The 25,793-nt window shown below is 37.9% G+C and overlaps 1 protein-coding gene across 1 annotated transcript in view; it reads left to right on the top strand.

Moving 5' to 3' along the window:
- LOC136676729 (voltage-dependent N-type calcium channel subunit alpha-1B-like) overlaps nt 1-25,793 on the top strand; it is a 129,412-nt gene that overhangs the window by 22,523 nt on the left and 81,096 nt on the right. Inside the window, exons 4-6 of the mRNA XM_066653922.1 lie at nt 13,779-13,870; nt 14,256-14,408; nt 15,235-15,422. Coding sequence (XP_066510019.1) covers nt 13,779-13,870; nt 14,256-14,408; nt 15,235-15,422 — 433 coding nt within the window. The remainder of the gene's footprint in view (nt 1-13,778; nt 13,871-14,255; nt 14,409-15,234; nt 15,423-25,793) is intronic.

Below are 25,793 nucleotides of genomic sequence, written 5' to 3'. Positions count from 1 at the left end.
GGTTAAAATAATGAGTGCTTAATATTGGTTTATTAATTGTGAAATTCTGTTCTATTCTCTTTTAAATTAACTGTTTAAAAATTTTGAACACATTTATTATCTCCTGTTAAGTAAATGTCACCCCTCATTTTGTCTTCATCTTTGGTTCATTAAATTGTTCCTTTGTTCACTTGCTTTCTTTCCTGATTTCTGAAGTACTGATAATGTACTGGTAATAAAAATGTATTATTAATCGTATACATTGGGTTTAATAGTTTTATTAACTCAGTTTTAAAGTTCTGTTGCAGAAAACTAACTTAAGTGTCAAGAGATATTTGTCAGATATTTGTGGACACAGAAGTATACTGAAAATGCTCTGTAAACTAAATTAAAAACGCATCACAATTTCTGCATGTTTGGTTTTGCCCTGTGCTCTACACTGTTTTATTTCCTGCCCTTCAATGGAAGATATACATGCTGTTTGTTTACTGACACCTGTGTCCACACAGATGAATTAAAAGTAGCTACATTCAATAATTATAAGGTGTGTCTATAAATATTTGGACATATAGTGTATGTATGTTTGTTGTAGCCCTAGGAAGAATTGTACTGGCTGCTTGAGTTGATGGTTTGTTTTGCTATGGACTACTGTGATAAAAAAGTGATAATATAACTATGAAATAAATTGTGGGTTGTTGCGGGTGTACGTACACTCTGAAGCATTGTGCCTCTAGCGGCGCCAGGTGCGTGTTGTTATGCTGTACATATTAAATAGCAGCAGTGCACTGTGAGCCAAAAGGTAAACAATCTATTTAGCCTTGTGTTTTAAGGAGTGGGTAGGGAGACTAATGTTTCTTCATCACTTCATCTTTCCCTCTTTTCTTTTACATTTTCCCTCTACACTCATTCTCCACTCTTGTCTCTTGTTCAAGTCCAGCCTCCCACTCTGCCACATGATAGAACAGTGAAAAACTGTTTCTATTCATCACTTTATAAGCCTGCAGTGAATGTACCGCTACCTTTTCCTCATCCCTCTCGCGTTTCGCCTTATTTTTCTACCTGCTACCTTTTTCCTGCTCATACTCTCTCTATTCCATCAAAATCTTTTGTCTTTGTTTTTCTTCTTTCTTCTCCTCTTTTTTATCCAGTCTTCTTTTCACTCCTTTTGTTTTTTTCACCCAGTTTTTTTCGTGTTCCCCTCCCCTTCCCCTCTTTCTCTCATTGGTCTTTTCTTCCCTTCATTCTCTCTCTCTCTCTCTCTCTCTCTCTCTGTCTCTCTCTGTCCTTTTCTTCCCATCATATTCTCTCACCCTCTCTTTCTCTATTTATCCATCACTCTTCCTCCTAATCCTACTAATGTGTTGTGGTGGGGGTGGAGGCTGTGATTGTGGTGTCACTTTGGCAAACTGCAATAAAAACCAATCATCCTCCAGAGCCTTACTTTGCCATGAGTCGAGGGGGGAGGAGGATTATTGTTTTAAGGCTGTTGAAAGAGAAACTTGTGGAAGATAAAGGTTAACATGAACACTGGTGTTACGACAATGCAGTTGTGCGTCATGTGGTGAGTTTGGTCTTCAGACAGACGGTGCTCTGAGGAAGAGAGGTTGGAGAGAGAGGAAGTCATAATGTTAATGACATTATCAGGTGGAGCGGAGGGAGGAGAACTCATCTCTCTCTGTGTCTCAGAGCTGACACAACATTCTGTCTGCAGGCATTCTTATTGTTCTTTCTCAGCTCCCTTATTACAACCTTTGGTGAAATAATGGAATCCTCACACTGTTTGAGGTTATCATCCAATACCTAGTTTTAGCAGTTAATAAATAATGATTTTAAATAATGTGTGCTGTTGATTTAACAAATTCATGCAACCAAAGAGAATCTGAACAAAACATTGTTCTTCAAACTCACTCACCCCTACTACTTTATAGAAATAAAATAATCTTATAATTCTTATTTTATATATATATATATATATATATATATATATATATATATATATATATATATATATATATATATTTGTATTTACTGTGATTATATATAACTTTATACAAGCACCATACGTACTAAGAAGGCATTAGTTTAAATATATATAGTTTCTTGTATTTGGGCTTGACACATTTTTGAAGCAGTATGTTTTCATTATTATATCAAATATTGCTGTTCTTCACTTAAATTAAAATTCTTAGAGCATACTGAGAACATCTTTACTGTTTGTCTGGAAAGGTCAGTCATTGACATCTATTCCTTCACAATGAAACTAAACGTCCTTGACTATGTGTTTATGAATGAAATGTGTTTTAATATTTCTTCTCTGGATGACTTGTCCTGAAACCATGACTGCGTTTGTACTAACCTTGGCCAGGTGTTATGAAGAAGCACAACAGATACTGTCAATATTACTGTGGGTACACTATATCTAAAAACTATTTTACTATCTGTGTTCACTATTTTAAAGTCACTCAAAACTCACACTAGCATTCAAATGTGCTTACAAATATTGTACAGTCCAAGAATTGCCAATTGCACTTTCTGAAGCTGATTCACATGAGCCTAAGATCACCAAGCTAAGTTACGAGTATCAGTTAAAGGGGCATAAAGCCCCAGGCATTGACCTGAGCAGTGGACCGCTGTTCTCTGGGGTGATAGAGCTGTTAGATAGAGATACCTTTAGTTTAGAGTGGCTTTAGGAAACCATCTGCATATATATTATGTATGCAGAGTATTTACTTTCCAACTGAATTGTACCATGGGAAAATGCTATTCTGTCCTTTACAGTAACAAAAACACGTTCCTTTCCACTGTAAATTCAAGCTCAATTAGAGTAAGATATATGTAGGTGGTTGACTGGTATCTTTTCCCTGGAGAAGCCCTGCTGCATTCCCATCATAGTGAACATATACTGGAGCATAGATCACAGCTCCTTATCTCTACTGTCCAGACTCATATCTGAGCTGAGGAGAGCATTCTTTTATACATGGTGAAAATATACACATATTTCTGATCGTATCTTACAAAACAGGTGAGTGACAAGTCAGAGATTTACTTTTGTTGTGTGATCAGCCATTGTCTCAATGATTTTTTTTGGTGTATTATTGACCTATTCGCTGTACATTCCAAGAAACCTGAAGTGAGCACTACCACTTTATTCTTACACTTACTCTGTAAATTCAGACTGTTTTATAGCACTGTTTAAATGCATTGCAATATTTGATTGAGGGGAAAACTGTACAAAGCTTGATATCATCCAATAAAAAACACATAGAATATATTATCGATATAGTTTCAAATTGTACTGTTAACTTTCCAGTTATAAGAAGACATATCACAAAAACTTAAATTTACAAGGTTTGTTCCAGCCCAGATTGCTTCCTGAAAGAAGCTTAAAACACCAGTCACTTAGAACCGAAGTTATTTAATTTCATCTTAAAGGACACTCATTAATTTAAATTTAATTTTTTTCTTGCTTTCTCTGTAGTTAATATTTGACATATTAAAAGGTTCCAATCAATATGTTCACCCCAGTCCATACAGCAACTATGTTCTTGTTTAAAAAAAAAAAGTTTAAATAGTTTGGGATGCCATAAATAATAGCACATTACACAGATGGGCATTTAGAACACAAACATAAGTTTTAGGTGGTTGCAGAATGGTGATGTAAAACATTAAAAAAGAAAAAAACAAAAAGAAATCTTTTTGCTCAATTTAATAATACTGTCACAAAAGCAGGGTGTGGATAAAGAGACTGGACGAATGAAAGTAGACACAGAGATGTAGAGTTCATTAATACAAAAGCACACTAAACAGGAGAGGAATACAAGCAGAAAGAAAAACACAAGGAGATGAAAACAAAATATGAAAACCATGTATCTCCCAAATAGTAACTTTAAAAGAAAATAAACAAACCTTAATTTTCAATGGAGCATTACTTAATATTCAAGTAATTGGAGCATTTCTATTAGTACATTCATCATGAAATATTTATACAATGTGAAGAAAAGCCGCTGTGTTCAAATGGTATAATAAACTCAAAATCCATAAAAATAAAGATATATATGTTTTTCATTGGACAGTGACGATATGCAAAAAATCATATAAGGCTGTAACAGAACAGAGAAAAACTAAGAACAAACCTGGTACTAAAGCAAACTTAAAAGAATGATGAGACGGTGGAAAACTAAACACTAATGTTGCGTTTGAGTGATGTTGTAAACTGGCAAATACTGATATTCCGACTTGTAAACTGCACCCAAACGGCGAGAACACGAGTTACGAGATGTGATATATATCGCAACATTTTACTTCTTCAGGCAGGAGCAACAAAAAGGACCAAATCCTAAACAAAAAGACTCACCAGACGAGACACACCTGGAGCCCAATTAAGACACATGACACAAGGGATGAGGGCAGGAATATCACACGACAAGGACAACAGAAGAGGCTTGCTCAAGATGAATGATTCATTATCTGTAACCGCTTATACAGTTCAGGGTCGCGTTGGGTCCAGAGCCTACCTGGAATCATTGGGTGCAAGGCAGGAATACACCCTGGAGGGGGCGCCAGTCCTTCACAGGGCAATGCAGACACACACACCTATGGACACTTTTGAGTCGCCAATCCACCTACCAACGTGTGTTTTGGACTGTGGGAGGAAACCCACGAGGACACGGGGAGATGAAATATTACATTTAACATGAAATATATTACTTCATGGTCTGAAACCACTTATCCAGTTCAGGGTCGCGGTGAGCCCGGAGCCTACCCAGAATCTCTGGGTGCAAGGCAGGAACACACCTTGGAGGGAGTGCCAGTCCTTCACAGGGTGACACTTGCTCACACATTCTTACCTATGGACATTTTTGAGAAGCAAATTCACCTACCAGTGTGTGCATTTGTACCATGGGAGGAAACCGGAACACCGGGAGGAAACCCACGCGGACATACCTGCTGCCAATAAAATATATCATAATTAAAATAGTAAAGTAAATCAACCCAAAACTCTACTAGAGAGCATTTAATAAAAAACGAACCAGCATGCACTGCACAGAGCCAGGTGGCAATAGGTCTAGCAGTGTCTGGTTAAGTCAAACGAGCCTAATGGCAGGAAGAACACACGGCAAGGAAAACACAAGGACATGAACCAAAACAAGACATGGTGAATAGCACTGAGTATATGTTACACACATATACATCATAACTGAATGACAAAACGGAAATAAATCTACAAGAAAAATTTAATATATTTTTATAAAATCTTATCTTGTTTTGGTGCAGATATTTATTTTATCTTTTGTCCAGTTCATTCTTACAGCTGAACACTGTTATATGTATGTGTGTGTGTGTGTGTGTAGGAGACATGCTGTACAGGAGAGAGATGCAGATCTCTGGTGAGAATGAATGGTGGTAATGGTATTTCCCAGAATAGGTTTACTGTTTATGATCAGCTCTGGTTGCCATGGTGATTTGTGATATTGACTTTGTTAGTAAATATGCTGTATGCGCTCACTCCATCACTGTAAAATTTAACAAATGAATGGAGAAAATAGCTGTAATAGAACTGATCACCCATGGTATTGTAGGCATGCATCTACTTCAAATGAGAACTCTCAATTTTCCTTAATATTTTATCATTTGAAAAAATTCTGAAATGTGCTGCTGGAGCCTTTATGCATTTCTTTTTTGATTCTGTATGGGTTGGGGATATACAGTACATGTAAACACACACAAAGACACAGAGACAGAGGGATGCAAGCAGATCCAATTGTCCAATTTATGAGCAGGGTTGGTAGATTGTTATCAGTGCTTCAATGTTACTGTGTCTTGTGCTGCCACCAGTGGATCAGACACAGCAGTGCTGCTGAAGTTTTACGCACCTCAGTGTCCCTGTTGGGCTGAGAATAGCTCGCCCACCAAAAATATCCAGCCAGCAGTGTCTTGTGGACAGTGTCTCGTGACCACTGATGATCTGCTAGAGAATAAAAAAACAAACTGTCAGGAACAGATCCACTACTGTGTCTGACTTTACATCTACAAGGTGGAACAACAAGGTGGATGTGTCTAATAAAGTAGACTCTCTCTCTCTCTCTCTCTCTCTCTCTCTCTCTCTCTCTCTCTGTTTCTCTCACTTTATCTCTCTCTGTTTCTCTGTTGTATTCCAGTGAGAGTGGTGGATCCTCCTCTGTTGCTATGGAGATGAGTATGTATCTCTGGAGGGTGCATTCCTTCCTCAGCTCAGAGCTGGAAAAGCCCTTCACTCATGCTGCTGTGTCAATATTGCTCTCTCAGGCAATTTCCAGATGAGCAACATGTGAAACAAATGTAAATAAAAATAGTTCAGAAAATATACATATTCAAATAATGAGCAGATGGTTGTCAGAAAATGTATGTCAAATAGGTTTTACCTGATAGCGATTATATATAATATGAAAGGCTGCATACATACCATAAAACCATTAATTCAGATCCAAAACAAATAGTTTTATTCAATGTTTCAGTGATTTGTGTAAAGTAGCTGGTAAGGCAACTACATTACTTTATATATGGCAATTTATATAGAGCCTGAACTTTATTTATGAAAGTTAGCATGTGTATATATACATTTTTCAGACCTATGACACAGGACTTGCATATTAATCCAGTGACTGCTATTTTTGGAATATATATATATATATATATATATATATATATATATATATATATATATATATATATATATATATATTTAATGCAATTAATCAGTTTTAGTTCTAGAGGAAAATATACAACAACCTGATTTGTTGTTTTTATTGGATTAATGGCAACGTTGATTATTTTTCATCAAAAAATATTTTTTCTGAAGATGATTCCTCAATATTTGTGCAGTCTGTTTGTGTGCTCAAACCTGGTCTAATGTGTTTAGAGAAGACCCATTGTCTGTATATGGATTTAAAAAAAAATACAAATGGGTTTCTGTGGTAATGAAAACAATGAATAAAAACAACATTCTTTATTTTCCTCAAACATGCTGCTCCACCAAAAGATGGGGAGCTTCTGAACCTAAACAAACCATGAGACCTGTTTTCCCCACAATCATAGACGTCTCCTTTAAGTTCTGTCAGTCTTATGTGACTTGATACTATTCCATATATGCTTCTACTCTAGTTTATACAGTAAAATGTAACTCTTTAGCACAGAGTGTATAGCTGCTGCTGTGAAATGCTAGAGTGTTCATGCAACCCACATCAGGCCCAAAAAATAGGCTACACACACACACACACAAACACACAAATCTAAATGAAAATTTGCATTATTAAACTAATGCAAGCAGCCCAGTGTAAGAGCAAATGCATGTATGAGTTTAGAGGAAACACTCTCATGGAATAGTGTTTTACGAATGTTGTTTAAGACAAAGGAGCATATAGTTTCTTTGGGGAATGTTCCACAGGGTGACTGAGTTTCCCCAGGGTCGTCTTCTTATTGCACCCTTATACTACTGGGAAATATGCATCCATGTATATTGCATCATTTGTTGTTTTGAAAAGTATATATATATATATATATATATATATATATATATATATAAAACATTGCTGTCATAACATCTAATTTTACACTCTATTATTTTAATTCATATAATTTTACGCAACACTACAAGTTGAATGGACCAGAAGAAATTCTTCATTTGTACTTAGAATAAAACATTGGTTTGTTATTGTCACTGCTCTAAAGCAGCACTGATCCATGCTCAGGTATTTAGTTGAGAGCTATAAAACTCTGCACTGGCATGGGGTGCAGTGGAACTCTGTCCAGTACCTTTGGGATAAACTGGAGTAGTGTTTGTGATCTAGGACTAAAACACCAACACACAAACAACTTGAGCTCACTATATCTTGCCTGAATGCAGTCAAATCTTACAGTCTATAAACATTCTGATATAACAGTGTACGTAACATTTTTCAGCATACGTAGAAAGAAACATATAGGGCCCACCCTACTCCTTTATGTATCACTGTATGTAGACAACTTGTGTCATATCTAAATGTGCTGTGCTCTAGTAGCTCTGCCGCTTTGAGTAGTGAGTGATGGATGCGGAGGCTGATGATGACAGAGCAAATCTGCATTCTCTCCAGCTCCCCCTCTCCCTCCCCTTCACTACAAGGATCACAGCGACTTTACACTGTCACAGTAGTGAAGAGAGGGAGAGATTTAACACTATTTTGGGTGAGATTTGTAGGCCAGATGGAGAGTGCCACTCTTAAACAGAACTGCAAGGCATTCCCTTTAATTAAATATCTGGTGATGTGCTCTGTTTTCTTTATAAATCTTTTATTTTCCTCTGTGCATGCATATCTCACTTTTTACTGCAGCGTGCAGGTTTGTATTCTTCAGACATATGTGAAGAAAAGAGAACATTAGCAGTGCTACTGGATGGTGTTTAAATGTCGTATAGATACAAGGCGAAACTTGATTCGGTGACACATTGCTTTCTAAAATCAGCGTAGAATTAGGGAAATAAGCACATACTGGTGCTGTTTGTGCTCACAATTTAACTGCTTGTGAAAAATGCTCAGAGGTAGCTCTCTGAGAAATGCATTATTCATCCCTTCTCAAGCCTGCTGAATTATAAAGTTACTCACAAATCAGTGGCAATGGATTAATTGATATACATGCTTCTTTCTCTCTCTCTCTCTCTCTCTCTCTCTCTCTCTGTTCTCTCCTCTCTTTCTTGTTTTTTCTGTACAGGCCTAAACACTTTCAGAAAAAAATGTACAGTAGAGGTACATTATTGGTCAATAAAGGTACAAACAATGTAAATGTACTTTTAAAGGTAAATCTGGTTGGAGAAAACAGTAAATGAGACAGAGGAGAGGGGCTTCTCAGGAGTTCTACAGCTCTCCCCAGCCTGTGATGGACTTGCTTTTGTTTTCTTGTTTGGCAGGCTTGCAACTGGAATGGGCCTGGTGATTTATGAGCCTCTAGCCTGCCACAATCATTTCTTCCTGGTTTTGTCAGTCTTAGTTTATTGTGTGCCTTGCCTCGCTGCAGAAATGCTGCAGGTCGTAGTTTCCCTTGGTCCCGGAATGGGCCTTCTGTGTTTCAGCAAGAGTGATGTTTCAGACTTGGGTCTTGCTATGTTTGACCTTTTTGTATCCGCTATGTGTAGGAGGGCAGTATAGTTTATTTTACTTGATAAGCTGTGTTGATGCACTATATTATCAGAAGTATGTAGAAGTTTCCCTGAAATTAAGTATATTAAAAGTTAAAAGGACTTAAAGCAATATGTTGCAATGTTTATGGGATGTTTTGATGGCTTTCAGCTACAAGAACATTCAGGTGCTGCTGATGGATGATTAGCCAGTCCAGTCTGGGATTGGTGCTTCATCACTCCAGAAAACACAGTTCCACTGTTTCAAAGTCCAGTGCTGGGGTGCTTGGCATTATGCATGGTGACTATAGGATCATGTGCAGCTGCTGTAAAACAATGATTTAATTTCAGTTTATACTTCTTTATGGAAATTTAACTCCATATATCACCCAGTTAAATTTTTTAAGACCATGGCTCGCTTGTCAGTTTTTAGCAGTAGAGATAGATATTTTTCCAGTAAAAGCATGAGTATAAATTAAAAAAAATCTAAACGAATAAACAGAAGAAATGTTCTAATTACGTCTTTATTTTAAATATAGGGCTTATGTGAATGTAAGTTACTGAATTCCCTAATTAAAAGCTGTATCTACAAACTCTTGAACATAGTGTCCCAAAAGCATAATTTTAGCTTTACAGTTACTAGCATCAGGAAACTTTGCTTTAAATAGTAAATAATGGATCTTCAAAAGCATGACCCTGTTCTGTGCTTAAGCTTTATCAGATACATCTCAAGATACCTAAATTAATATTCAAACTCACTACAACATTCTTTGTGACTGAAGTTATGCTAATGGCTCTTTTATCATATTATGTCCTGTCAAAAAGGGTACACATCAACACAGCCTCAGCAGAACTCCATACTTCTTGATTTTTTTAATGTTGATGCTTTTGGTCCTGTGGGAGGGAATGGAGATGGCTTATGGGCTGTATGTTTGTTGCAGGTCCATTAAGAAGCTAATCTCCCTGAGCCTGCCTGTGGTCGGGGGTCTAGATGAGCTTTTGCAATGCTTTGTCCAGATGTTACTCACTAGGGAGCAAGGGGGGATGATGGTCGTGGCATGGTGCACACCAGCTGTTCAGGAAACATTAAAGCAGATGTGTTCCTGAGGAACACTGCTAACATTATCCACTTAAGAGTGAAAACCTAATTTTGAAGGAGTAATTGATAGAAGGAGAAAGAAACCTGCACTGAAATTTGAGTTCTGCCTGTATCGCTTTACTGTGTGTGTGTGTTTTCTAAGCTCAAGGTCAGTTTTCCACCTCTTGCCACATTCCACCTTCAGAAAATGTTCTATGAGTCCTGCTATATTTGCTATGAGCTGTATACAGCCAGCTTTTCTCATGACCGTGATATTAAAATTGATTTATTGGCTTGTGAATGCTAATCACTCATATGTTTCCAATGTCAAGCATGGGCTGTGTTTTAAAATTCACACTAGGAAAACAGGTTTTATATAGTACAATAAAATATTTACTATTAAGTAGTTGACATGACTTGTCAAATACACATATCCCAAGGAATTTATAATTGGTATCATACAGTGGTACTCAGTTGTAAAAATATTAGTTTCAGTCCATTTATATTGCTGTAGCTTGGTGTACTTACCTGGGAAGGGTATTGAATCCGGGGAGCCACATTGAAGTCTGTGGTACCAATAATATCAATTATAATTCATTTTTAAAACATGAAACATAAAACGTTTTTTCAACATGGTTGTTTTTGTTATTATGCCTTTAGGAGTCCAATGTATTAATGACATTTATTTTGATTTATTGCTCTATGTTGAGCATTATTTAAGAGTTTGGCTCTTGTAGCATGGTTCGATGAAAACACATCACTTGATATGCAACTCCATTACTCCACAGCCCAAAACTGTGTGCTGCACCTCTCTAGCCAAAATTTGTCATGAAATATGTTGACTATAAGTTGATGTTCATTTTCTAATTTGGAAAGGAAAATGTAGTATAGCAGTTTCTGTGTAGTTTCAGTTTGTCTGTGAATGTATGGTGCTAGCTCTCAGGCCGTCTCCCTGTATTCTCACTGCTGTGTTCTCAGAGTGATGTAGTGTCTGATCTGTCTACTCTGTGACACAGTGCTAAATTAAGTCTAGTGGGAGCACAGCACTGATGACAGGTGCCAACACTAACACTAAAGACACTGTTGAGTGTACATCTCAGGCTTTTTGATCAAGAAGATAATGGATGTTGGAATGGAAGTGTTGGCTGTGATCTGAGCTCTGGAGTGAAGTAAAGAAGAGAGCAGTGTTCAAACGTTTGATCTTTATTGTATGAATGACGTAGAGAAACTAAAAACTTAGAGGTACTGGTCCATTTATCTGATCACACCCATTTTAAATCTTGCACAATTGACATATTTCACCAAAGCTGTATTTGGTAATATAGGGAAATATGATCCAATACAGCAGAAATAACAGCAACAGTTACATCAGCTGCCACACATTCCTCACTATAGGCACAGAAAGATTGTTGAGAATATATTAGACAGGCATGTCGGAGGAGAGAAAGTATGATTTATTGGAAATCAGAGATGGAAAAGACTTATAGAGATGGTTGTCACCCTCAGTTGTACCAAAAACTATTTCCCTCCTAAGCATCAAGGTTACAGTGATAAACAGGCAGAGAAGAGAAAAACAATTCTGAAATATTTCTGAAGTAATAAAATTAAATTAATCATTTTTCAACACTTCTAATAACTATAAAAATCAGGATTATTTTATTACACTGTGACAGTGAATATGTTTATGGATTGGGAAACAAAATTCAGAAATCTATTCTGAAGTCCTTTGATTAATGAAGACACTCACATTTATTTACCTTAAAGAACCTGAAGTGTCCCTTGTGGGATGTTGTACCTTGCAGCAAAGTGCTTTCAGCTGAACACAGTGAATGGAGCTCCCCAGTGAGCATCTAGGACACACAGCTGAGCTCTCAGCTGCTGCTCCAGCCACAACACAGTTTTCACATAACTCCTAATAATCTGTGGACAGAGATGAGGTCTGCTGGGAGCTTGGGCTTGTGATCTAAGGTGAGGGCTTTGTGTATTCAAAGTTTATTATCTAAGATCAGAGATCTGAGGTGTGATCTTTGATGATTTCAAGGGAGGACTTTGATTATCTGAGTTTGAGTTGCTGTTCCCTACTGTATTAATTTCAAGCTATTTTAATGTTAAGCTATTGCCTGCAGTGGACAGTCAAGAGCACAGTTTAGAATAAAGCATAGAACATAACCTCAGGCCTTTATCTTCTGTATAGATGGAAACAACGTCATTAGTTCTGTGCTGGAGTGAAATGTGTGAGTAATAGAAGAATTCTCATTGATTAAAGCTGTCTTCCTTTTAACAACCCCCCCCCCCCCCCCCCAACACACACACCTCTCACTCTCTGGATCTCTCTCTCTCTCTGTTTCACTCTTTCTTTAATTATTTTATGGCTCTTTTTCTCTCTTTTTTGGTGTCAACTCTTTCTATCCTACTTTGATAAGTTATGAGGCACCCATTTCCGTCTGGTCTCATTCTGTTGAATTTAGCTGTGTCCTGAGCTGAAGCCTTGGGCAGTGATTTGTGATTCTGCTATGTCCAGGCTGGACTGTGTGTGTTGTATCCAGGCCAAAATCTTCAAAATGTGGAGCTCAAACTGAGATGAAGGGGAATGAATGAAAGAGAATGGGTGATGTGGCAGAAGTTCTAGGGATAAATATATTAATGCACACTGACCTCACTTCTCTCCACTATCCTGGACACGGAAATCTGTGCGTGAGTGTGCGGTTGTGTGTGAGTGTATGCATGTGTGTGAAAGAGTGTCTAAGAGTGTGAGGGAAAGTGACAGGGCCAAGACTGTTTCAAGAAGTAGTGCGGTGATTACATGGCAGTTCCCAGGAGGCCTGCCAGAGTCATTTCCACTGCTCAGCGCTGAGAGAATCTGTCAAAGAGCATATGCCACTGCTGAGGAATAGTGTTTAAAAGCAGATTTGATGCAGTTTTGAAACAAACTAAATCCACAATGCTGTTCATAGACCTCGGAGAATGGGTCATTATTCTGTAGCTTTTCATTTGCATTCAATTTGTAGAGCTGAGTGATTTATGGATAATAACCAATTGCATATTTATGACCAAAATTATACCTGGATCTAGCTTTGAAGCTTGAAATCTGAAAAAAAAAACTCCTGGACAGCCAGTAAAGTGTGATGCTGTTTTCCTGTACAGTTATGTATCAGATATGTGGTTGTTTAGTTGCTTCAACAAATCATGTATATGCAGTGCAGTAGTATTACATTTCCTTTGAAATCTGTATTCTTTCCAACTGCAATATACAAACCGTTTCTTTCAGCAATTACTCTTAATTGTAGCTAACTCTGAAGAGGACAATTATTCAGATGTCATCGAGCATGGCACTATTGGATAATTTCAGCTGTAGTTTTACTGTGGACACTGAAAGCGTTCTGTGAAATGTTGTGACTCTATGTTGGGCTGCTAGTAAGCAATGAGGTTTTAATGAGAATCTGTGAAGTAGTGTTGATAATCTGTCTTTGTAGTGCTAATAAGTGCAATAGTCACTTATGGTTTAATATATTTTTAATTTCCTTTAACTTGCTTATAAAAATGAGATTTGTGAAGACTCAGCATAAAACTATATGTAACACCAGTTTCTCTTTGCAGGATTTTGACCACTGTTGGGGCAGATTTTGACTTGAGGACGCTCAGGGCAGTTCGGGTCTTGCGGCCACTTAAGTTGGTGTCTGGAATTCCCAGTAAGTTTCTTGACTTACTTTTTTTAAACTTTCTCTTTAAGGATAATATTAGATATTGCATTGGTGTAGCACTTCTTCACAATGTAATAAAACCAGCTTGTAGCCAGAGTGAAATATAATATAGAAGTTTATATTAGTTTTCTTTGGTTTTGGCAGCATCCTGATCACAATCCAGTATGTCTCTGATATAACCCTTTTATTATTAGACACTTTCTCTTTATAAAACAGGGAACATTTCAAGGGAAACAGCAGCAAAACTTTTGCAGAAAATGTAGAAGGCTGGGGTAATTTTCCATGCTGAAAATATTTACTCCACAGCACTCTTTCTCTCTCTCTCTCTCTCTCTCTCACTCTCTCTCACTCCCCCCCCACCCCCACCCCCCAGGTCTTCAGGTGGTCCTTAAATCCATCATGAAAGCCATGGTGCCTCTGCTGCAGATTGGCCTGCTGCTCTTCTTTGCCATCCTCATGTTTGCCATCATCGGCCTGGACTTTTACATGGGCAAGTTCCACCAAACATGTTTCAGGAATGACACAGGTATGCAGGATATTTTTCTCTCTTTGTTTTTATTTATTTTTTATATATTTTTTCCAGATTGATAATTATATTGTGCAGCACAGTGGCACAGCAGTTAGTGTCGCAGTCACGCAGCTCCAGGAACATGGGGTTGGGGGTTCAAGTCCCACTCCGGGTGACTGTCTGTGAGGAGTTTAGTTTGTTCTCTCTGTGTCTGCGTGGGTTTCCTCTGGGTGCTTCAGTTTCCTCCCACAGTCCAAAAACAAACTGGTTGGTGGACTGGCGATTCAAAAGTGTAGGTGTGAATGTGTGTGTTGCCCTGTGAGGGACATGGCGCCCCCTCCAGGGTGTTTCTCCGCCTTGCGCCCAGGCTAGGCTCCTGCCCCACCACAACCCTGAACTGGATAAGCGGTTACAGATAATGAATGAATGAATGACTATATTGTGACATTTTGAGAAGGAAAAATTTGTGTAGTTTCAAATCGTAACACTGAGCTATATCATGATGAAAACAGTTGATTAAATCTGTAGAAACTTTAGAATCACTTATAACGTTACTTATGGGACTTATGTGACTTATGTTAGCAGGCTAGAAATTTTCTTAAATAAAATGTATACATTTGTTTCCTGAAATCTTGAAATTCACAGCCTCCTAGGTTCTGACTTATTATCTGAAACCTATTTGTAGTTGGACCTGTCAAATTAATCATTTCAGGTTTTTCACTACACCAGAATGATATTTATTTTATTGAAACAATTGATCCTTAAATTAAAAGAAATTATAATATATGTTCAGTGCTTTATGGATTATCGCTGCTCCTTGACTGATGGAGTTGTTCCCTCTCAGATGAGCAGGTAGCTGAATTTCCATGTGGCCAGGAGTCTCCGGCTCGGACCTGTGAGAATGGTACCTACTGTTCCGAGTACTGGATTGGCCCCAACTTTGGCATCACCAACTTCGACAACATCCTTTTCGCCATACTCACTGTCTTCCAGTGCATCACCATGGAGGGCTGGGTGGAAATCCTTTACAATGTGAGTCTAATGCTGTTTTAGTATTGTTATTGTTATTTAATTGAAAATATAATAATCAATAGTTTAAGTCTTGCGTGCACTGCTGCTATTGTCATTGAGCTGAACTGAAAACCGTTCAGTTTTTTTTACGGTGAGATTGTGGTCCTCACTCTCCAGGTCCAACGACCCAAAAACACAATAACAGTGATTTTAAATTAGAAACCATTGTTCTCCTTGGTTCCACCGGATGCTCCGGTTTCCTCCCACCGTCCAAAAACACATGTTGGTAGGTGGATTGGCTACTCAAAAGTGTCCATAGGGGTGTGTGTATGTGTGTGTGTGTGTCACCCTGTGAAGATCTGGCGCCCTTTCCAGGGTGTGTTTCCGCCTTGCACCCAGTGATTCTGGGTAGGCTCTGGACCCACTGTGACCCTGATTGGGATAAGTGGTTACAGACAATGAATGAATGAATGTATGTGGTTCCTCCTCTGAATGCACTGTTGTATTTTTCAAAGTTCAATCTCAAGATTTCAGTTTCAGATTATTTTTCAAATGAACAAAACTTTTGACCCTAATATTGCTCCATAGGTATGATGTTCAAGTTAGAAGTTCCATTCCACTATACACTGTGCAGCAGTCGAGGGCCACTCTGTAATCTTTGATTCCTATCATCATGCTTTGTTTAATTTTCATTTGCTATTGATGAATCCCATTTAGACTTGAGCAGTTGATATGCCCTGATTGGTCTAAACCCCAACAAAAACAATCTTTAGACTATATCAAACCAGAAAAGTCTTGGCCCAGCTGAGAACTGGGGCTAAAGTCAGGCTTACCACATTTGTATCCCTTGCATTAGATGTATTTGTTCTTATAGGTTCATGCCCATCTATTTCACTGCGTAATGGTTTTAATAGGAATTTTCCAATGGCTGCTGTCAATTTATTAAACTCATTCTAATGCTATTGTCAGTGACATAATACAGTCCTCTGTCTGCGCTGTTGTCCTTCACCTGCACCTCATACACGAAGAAACAGATGCTAAGATTTGCCTTCTCTGAAGCTCTGCTGAATCATTGTGTGCTGCCTCTGCTTTTTGTATTCTTGCTGGTGGTCTGTTTGGGGAAGAGTTGCGTAGTGATTTGTTTTACATTTGAATTGCATCAAACAGTTGCTTTCTTTATGGATTTGGACCTTCTCATCACACTTTTGTGTGGTATGGTAGAATGGAATTCTCTTTTCGTTGGCACTCTCCTAAAGGGTAACTTTATAGGAGAAGAAGAGAATGTTCTTAACTTTTAATAGAAGGTAATGTAAGGACATTTTTTCATACTATTTTTTTCTTTTTTTGTTCTATATTTTGTTCATAGGCAAAATCAATACTCAAAACGGTTGGAGAACAAAATGGAGGCAGAACAAATGTAATTGGTTCAGAGAATAAAATAAACAATATGATTCACTTTATCTTTAAAAAAAGTGTCTTTCTCTGTGTGCTTAATATACGATGCACTGCATAAAACCAGTAAATTTTGTGTTAGTCTCTCAAAAACTGCCTGGAAATGTTATTTAGTTTCTAAAACAGCATAATTTCTGATGTAGAAAACTGTCTGGAAGACCAGTAAGCTTCTAAAACAGCATCAGGTTTATGGTGGTGCATGCCAGTTGGCTGGTAAGAATCACATTCTTTCTCCCTCCAAAGCAGCACTGCCTTCAGAACAGTTTTGAGCAGTGATTTTGCACGAGCTTAAAAAAAAAGCAAAAAAGTTATAAACGTTAGTGATGAACATGTGCACAGATTTATGGTCACCAGTGCTGGCAGGAGACTTGTGCAGCAGAGTGACCGATATAACAAACGTTCCCACAAGCAGATTTGCATGAGACTGAAGTGCTGGTATCTCTAAAGGCTCTATCTCCTTGGCAGGCAGACATGCTGGGAGCAGCATATGCCAATCTGCTGCATCCTGCTGCTGGGTTATGATAAGCCTCTTTTTTGCCCACAGCTATCAAACACACTTCCTTGCCCCTTCCTGCTGAACATGGAGCAGCCCAGAGGCCTCTAGAACAGTATTAAAATGTGCATAATATAGCCAATCTAGATTCCAGGACATACTATTCCAAATTATGGATTCTTTCTACTTTTGTATTATGCGTCACATACGCGACATTGGCGACTCAAAAGTGTCCAAAAGTGTGAGTGTGTGAGTGAATGTATAAGTGTGTGCTCCCTGTGAAGGCCGATCGCTCCTTCTATGATGTGTTCCTGCCTTGCATCCAGTGATTATTATTGGGTATTATTGGTATTATCAACTGTATTATTGGTTACAGACAGTAAATGAATGAATGAATGATTTGTCAGACCACAGCACCTTTTTCCACTTCACTTTATTCCATCTTAAATGAGTCTGGGCCCAGAGAAGGCGTTGGCATTTTATTTTATATATTGTTTCTTTTTTGCATGTTTTAAGATGTGACTCAGAGCCCATGCAGTGATTTCCACTACAGTATTGTGTCTGTTTTTAATGTAGTGTATATACACTGAAAATCACATTCAGCCAATAATGGTTTTGGGCCTTGTCCATTGCATATAGAGATTTCTCTAGATTGTCTGAATCTTTTACTGATATTATGTACTGTTGACTATGAAATCTCTGTATTCTTTGTTTTTTACCCTAAAAAAGGTACAGGTCGGACCCTTATAGAAATATAAGTCAGTAATAAATATCTAGGTCCCAGCGATGCCCTGTTCCTTTTTCAAATATAGATCACTTGATTGATAAAATGTTAAGGTGCTTTTAGAAATGTTCAAAAACAAATAATAATTAATTAATTTTATAGTTTATTACTTTTTATTATTGTAAACAAAGACATTGATGTGAAGCACCAAAGCTTCTCCAGACTTTCCAATGACAAGTATTTTGGGCGTTCCTGTTGAAATGCCAGAAAAACCTTAGTAACAATGGCTTTATGGATAATGGCGACCCGGCTAAACTAGGCTTGCCTAATTTCTCTTTGCTCTTGTTTTCCTTCCTCCGTAAAGTTACTATTTTGGGAGATACATGTTTCTCATTCCACAGTTACAATATTTTTCCTAAAACAATAATATTTCTTGGTTTCGGCATGTGCAATATTGTCATTGTACTGTTTTCTATAAAATATAGTGTTTACATTATTTTCAGTGGTGTGTGTAAATAAATGCATGAATACAAGGTGCAAAGTTAAGCACACTATTAGCTTAAGGTTGGTGTTTTTAATGTGTTGGCTAGAAGTGTCTGTTTAGCCTGCTTTCTCTAAATTGATTCACCAAAATCATTGATCTGTTGAAGCATGTTTTCAAGCATCACTTGAAAACAAACTTGTGGTGACATCAGATCTGGAGCTGCACTGGCTAAGGTCCCTGCTATCCCTATGTATGGTGTCAGAGCTCAATAGTGCTGGAGTTTGGAGCTTCACGGCACCATGAATAATTTGTTTCTACCGCCTTAATTACACCGCATTGCTCTGTCCTCCTATCTGTGCCAAAAATATCATGATTAATAACGTTGTCATTGGAAGCTATTACCGCAAAATTTAGCACTGCGCTGCAGGAGGACCATCTCTGACCACTGTGTAATCCATCATGCTGCTGGTGTGTATTGGGGTCTGATGGTCAGGTAATCGAGCTCGGGGGGTTCTTCTAGAGGAGTCAGGAGGTCTAATGCCCAATAGGTTTGATGGAGACAACGTGGGCCCACTCATCTCATTTCCTGTCATTTAAATCCACTAGTCCTTCTCATCCTTCCCTCCATCCATCATTCCCAGGGAACAGATGCTGATGGGTTATGAAGCAAACAATGAGCTTGAGATGGAGATGTGCGCTCTCTGCCAGGAAGACTTATCTGTTATCGTTTACATGACACACATATGGTAACATGATGCTCCGTGGTGTTTGGTGATTTGAACTGTGTCCAGTGGCAGAATGCAGAGTTATGTCTTTAGCACACTCTGGAAAACGAGTGGAGAAATGTTCTAGGAATTCTCTCACTTTCCCTCTAGCACAGGGTTCTGTGTTAAACTAGAGCAGTATGTTATGAATTGCTAATAATAGTTGCAAAACCCCTTCACAATCCTGATATAAATAATTAATTGAATTAAATAAAATGAATTCTATTAATTTTATTAATATGAATTAAATAAAATGAAAAACATTAAAAAGTGCTTGTATAATTGAGTGCTTGTATAAGTGTTTTTTGAGCTCACAGACAAAACACATTATGTTTGTGTCCATAGTTTTCTCTATTATGTTTAAACTTTTTGGCATTTGGAAGTATTTTTTTATTCAGAGGACATTTAAAAATATTTTTTGCTTATTGCATAAGTCTGCTATATTGAAATGAGCATCCAGCTAATGTTGGAATGCTTTATATTGTGCTGTGTACAGATTTAGTAGTCTGCCAGGTCCAGGAATAGTTATTAGGAGTCCCAATATCTATATATATTTAAATATTTTCCTTGTCGTTTCCTTGGTCTTGTTTTCAGATGGCAGGGATTGAACTGTTTGTTTGTTTAATCAGTGCTAGGCATCTGGGCCTTGGAGTTGTGAGCTTAGCTGTCTGAATGACAGAGAGAAGATGGCAGCTTGTACGCTGCTGTTTCCTTCTGGGCCTCTGGAACATGACACCATGCCAGGCAGCTAATGGAGGAGGCTGGTCTCTAAGTGTCTCTGGATGCTGTTCATTTTCCATTAAACATAAATTTTTTATTTGCTTTTATATATAGAGTAAGTCAAAGATGTGAACATCTGCATGGATTTGTTTAAATTTATTTTTAAATTAGAGCCATTCATAAGGCAATGCAGCGTTGCTATCCCATTTACGATGAGAAGAGCTGCTACCCCTGCATGACTAGATGTTTTCTTCATGAGGGTGGACATGACTCTTGCCATGAGTCTTAAAGCAGTGTCATCGACATCACATGTTTCTGTAGAACAAGACCCCAAACACAATAATCATCCCCAATTATGTCCTATCAGTACAAGGGGTAGGGCAAATATGAATATGATGGCTTCCTGGAGTCCTGATTGATGCAATTTTTTTATATTACAGCTTACAGGGTTGTGTAGAATAAGTGTTAGTCAGTCAGTCAGTGACCCAGTTGAAAATAAGTTAACTTGGCTATTTTTTAATAAAGGTTTCCTCCCTGATTTGTGAACATTGACACTTCCATTGGCTGACTCTGGACTATCCCAATCACACAATCTACAAGGCTGAGAGGGTGAAGATTAGTACAAGCCCTGCAAACCATGAAGCCAACACTGATTCTTTGTAAATTGATACTAAAACAATGTAATTGGACAGCTCTCTTGGAGGGAAACTTTAACTCCCCAGGGCTGGGTTTCTCAAAACCATCTTTAAAAAAAACGAAGCTGTTTTTGGGAAACTGGCCTCAGACTGTTAATGTTCGCTAACAGACCACCATCTACCATGATACTGAGTGACAGGTAGAGAGAGTGGGATATCATACCCACCCAGAGAAAGAGAGCCCAATTCTGCTCTCTAGGCTATGGATGGCTGTAGCGTTAGCAGGTATTTTGGATGTTGCCCGTCTTTAGACAGTTGTACCACTCAAAAGCCATCTTATCTCACTTGTGTTTTCTAACATCTAATAGACAAGCCCTGCAGTGGTCTCTGCTCTTTTAATCTTTTTTCATCTTTGCTGTTGATGCATATTTTTAAGCTAACCTTTATGATTTCATATGCAACCCAAAATAGCCCAGAGCATTTCTACCTGTGGATAGTGTGGGTGGTCCACTTTCAGTAAAGGGCAGTTGCTGCCAGCCCCTCTCCAGGTGCCTGTGTCCAGTCATGTTCATCTCACTCTCAACCCAAATTACAGAAGAAGTGTTCAAAAACTCAAAACAAAGCAGTAGTACAATTTCCAAAAAAAAAAAAAAAAAAAAAAAAAAAAAAAAAAAAACAGAACAAAACAACAACAAAAAAATCCACCATCAGAAAATTTCATCAGAAGATAATCCTAGTCTTTAATCTCATTCTCACTTTCTACTGAGAAATCACTGCATGAGGTAAGTAGGAATGCTTACAACGGGTGTGGTGATCGTTTAATATTTTATTTAACCCAGAGTATCCCTTTTAGCAGGTTTTACGTTAAAAACATTTTCCTGGCCCCTGTGCACCTTTATAATAATACAGATATAGATAGAGGACAAAAAGGAAACACAGGAAGAGAAAAGTGGATAAATAAATTATGACAATACATGTCACAAATCACATTGATAAATAAAGCATTAGGAAACATGAACAGGGTCTTATCATAGAAAGCAAGGAAATGAAGGCATCTATTTCTCATTTATTTATTATTTCATTATTTATTTATTCTTTAAACAGACAGATGTTCTCTGCTGTAGAGGGTCCCACCAAGCTCAGCTTTTTTAATTACCACATGAATTTCAGACAGTGACACATTATATCTAAAATTTATCCTTATCATAAATATCTCAGCTGAACTCACTGAACTCATCAATTATACACTATGCCATTTCCTCCAAAGCAAAGTCCATGACAATTTCAGCTTATTATAATGGGTCATAGAGTCTATGGAGTCCATTTAGGGAGTCTAAAGTCACCGTTTTTGGTCCGTCATGCTTATAACTCTCTGTGAGCCTATGGAGTGAAAAGGGTTAAGAAACCCTGGCTTAAAGGAAGCTGTTTTTAAGGATATTACCTGTCATTATCTGTACTGTAGGTCTGCTGGAATACAGAGATCTAGGTTTAAATGATAGTCTTTGGAAGGAGGGATAAGGTTATGCTCTGGAGGGCTTCGCTAATGGTATTTTAATGATATTCTTCTATCTCATCTCCCCAGCCAGACCTTAGGACAGACACACAGCATCTAACACAGTTCTCGGCCAGTTCCCTGACAGCAGTCTGAGAGAGAGTGAGAGAGAGAGGAGAATGGGAGAAAGCAGGGAGGACAGGAGGGATAGAGAGGGAAGGAGTGATGGGGAAATGGAAAGGAAGGAGAGAGATGGAGGAAGTGAGGAATAAAGAGAAAGAGGGAAGTAGGGGTAAAGAGAGAGGGAGAGGAGCGAGAGACAGACATGGACAGAGTAAGGAAATGACAGAATATGAGAGGGGGCAAGAAGTAATGGAAAGGGAGAAAGAGTGTGAATGGGAGGGAACCAAGAATAAAGAAACCGGGACAGAGGGAGGGAGGATAGAGAGAGAGAGAGAGAGCTACAGGAATATATGAGAACCATCCAGCAGAATTATACAATTACAAAACAATTTTGCTTATGGTATGGCAGCAGGACTCATTTCCTGAAGCTGATATTATTGTTCACAGCATCTTGGTTCTCTCTCTCTCTCTCTCTCTCTCTCTCTCTCATTCTCTAATGAGGTCCCCTTGGTGTTTTGTGTTAGCAGAAAAACAGAAATATTGTCTCACATTACTGAGCTCTCTGTGGAGAATGATATAATTCTCCTGAATTCTACTTTCTCTTCGTCTTTCCTTCTTTTTTATGGAGCTGGGCTAGAAATGAATTAGCGCTCCTTTACAGGGGTCACTCCGAGGTTTACTGGCTCTTGACTGTGCAGATCAACAACCACAAATTGCTCATTTCGGTACATTCCTAGAATCCTCATAGAATCTTTAAGAAATTACTTGGCAAGAAATTACAGCTACAGAATAGTAGTCCCAGGTGTACAAACCTGATTTCCAGAAAAGCCAGGAAGCTGTACAAAATGTAAATAAAAACATAATGCAATTATAAGCAAATGGTATATACTATGGGGTAGTTACGCAGCAGTTTATATTGTGTTTTTCCTTTGAAAGGAGGATAGTCCAGCACTAGGCATAATCCCTGTCTGGGAAACAACACAATTATTTAATAAAAAATAAGTAAAAGTAGTACAAAGACAACATTTAAATATTGAAATATTGATTTTTGTTTTTAAATATATGCTAAAAAAAAAAGTAAGGCAAAACATTTGGGAACTAAGGAGATCAATTGCTGTAGTGTTTAAAGTGAAATGTTTCCCAATTTTGCTTGATACATGATTTCATCTGCTCAATAGTTCAGGTTCCAGTTATAGTATTTTTCATTTTGTAATGTGGCAAGTGTTTTGTCTAAACAAATGTAACACATCTCTGTAACTACAGGACACTGCTGTTGTAATTCATGCAAAATGTGGATTGGCATTATCTTGCTAAAATAAGCAAGTCTTCATTGAAAAAGACAAGGTCTGGTTGGCAGCATGTTGCTCCAAATCCTGTATATGATCATTCAGCATTAACGGTGCCTTTACAGTTTGGAAGTCACCCATAACATGTGCACTAATATCCCTCCAGAACATCATGGATGCAGCCTTTTGAACTGTGTTCTTTATCAAGCCAGATGGTCTCTCTCCTCTTTCCCCTGTGGATTCCATGATTTCCTAAAAAGTATTTCAGATTTTGATTCATTGGACCACAGTTACACCTCAACCCACCTTAAATGGGCTTGGGACCCGAGAAAGTGGAAGGAGTTCTATATCCGGTTTATATGAAAGCAATTTTAATTTAAGTTGCATTTGTGAGTGCAGTGATGTACTGTATTCAAAGACAGTGGTTTTGAGAAGTGTTTTTGAGCCTGTGTAGTGATTTGCGCTACAGAAACATGTCCATTTTTAATACAGTGCCTCCTTAGGGCCAGAAGACCACAGCCAGCAAATGCTGGTTTTGGGCCTTGTCCATTGCACATTGAGATTTTTCTGGATTCTCTGAATCTTTAAATAATATTATGTAGTGTAACTTTTTTAAAAATAGTGTTTGTAGTTGGGTCACCAAGGGCGTAATTGTATCCAAATAGTTTTTTTTATTGTAGCAGAATTACACCAAATTTCTAAAATGTTGTATAAACCATTTATAATGGGAATATTAAGCTACTAAAATGTGCACCCATTGTGGACACAGATATTTAGTTGTGCACACAGCTTGTGTAAATCCTAAGCAATGAAGTGTGCTGCTCTGAAGCTGCTGCAAATTACTATCCCCAATGCCACGTACTGGCTAGAGAGATGTAAAGCTCTCCAGTATTTGGCTTTGGAGTCAATAAATAGGGTTCCCTGGACAGATGGAGCTTTATCCAATCTGAGACTAATCATAAAACGTCATCACCTGCCTTCACTACACTTCCATCCTCAGGGAATTGTTGCAACATTTAGTGTAAAGCCTTTCCAGAAAACTAGAGGTTATTTTTGTTGAAAATGGGGGATACTTAACAATTCATTCCAGTTGAAATACTGAATGGTGTTTACAGCCCTGCCACAATATCTTTGTATTTGTACTTGCTCTTTTTTAATATATATTTGAGTATTAAATCCAAACTGATTTTAAAAGGCTTCTGTAAGTTCTGTTTGCCAGCCGTGTGGGATACTGAAGGCTGTGCTGTGGGCATCTTTAGAAACACTACTGCTGCTGTATTTGTTTTTTAGGCTGCTGATGTTAGTAACATGCTTATGAGCTTATCAGCAGTACACATGCTCTGAAAGGAGCATGTTCATTGGCTCACTGACACTGATAAGACTGTCAGCTGGGGTATTGTGATTTGGTATTGACTAGCATAGAATTCTTTAATACTCAGTGGTATTGAAGTGATTTGGTAGGTACCATAAAGATGGTAAAACTCACTCTTGATAGACTCCGGGTCAATGAGTTTTGAATTATCAAATGAGTTTTAAGTGATATATTGGTTTACAACATCTCAATAGCTTTTTGAAACCATGTAAATAATCATATCCTTACAATGATCTCTACATTAGGCATATTAAACTTCTTAATTTAAACATAAACATGTCGATTGCTAAGGTATTTTTTGCAATAGAGTTCAGTGACTAAATTGATAGGAGGGCTGCAGTGGTCTGATGTGACCTACCTACCCTGTGTTTGTGCTGCATTGTTGGTCTGATTACTGTATTGATCAGTCTCTCATTAACCATTTAAATATAGCCCTCCAGGAGCAGTGATAGACTGAGATTGAATTGGTGTAAAGGGGTCCAGGGCTTGTCTGTATATGTTATTTATATTATTGACTCATGGCTGGGGTAAATAATATTATAGTATTCTGCTGTCCATGTTGCTGAAGTTCAATTCTAGGTTTGGCTATAGACAGACAGCTTAATTGGCTTAAGAATGTACAATAGCCCTTTAAATTTAAATTTAAATATTCCTACCTTTACTAAATAAGGGTCTGAGTAATATATGGAAATAGTAACATGACCTATTTTAATTAACATTAACCTATTCAGCCTATTAAAGTTTTGTTTGTAGGTCAGCTGGTGGTTTTAAGAATGAGGTATTGTTCACACAGCAAAAATATGTTGGTACCATTTACAAGACATTGTGAGGCCTTGTGGGTTTACAT

This window comes from Hoplias malabaricus, chromosome X2, assembly GCF_029633855.1.
Source record: "Hoplias malabaricus isolate fHopMal1 chromosome X2, fHopMal1.hap1, whole genome shotgun sequence".
In the NCBI taxonomy this organism is placed as follows: Eukaryota; Metazoa; Chordata; class Actinopteri; order Characiformes; family Erythrinidae; genus Hoplias; species Hoplias malabaricus.
The sequence above is the reverse complement of the archived record's forward strand: the minus strand, read 5'-3'. Positions and strand labels throughout refer to the sequence as shown.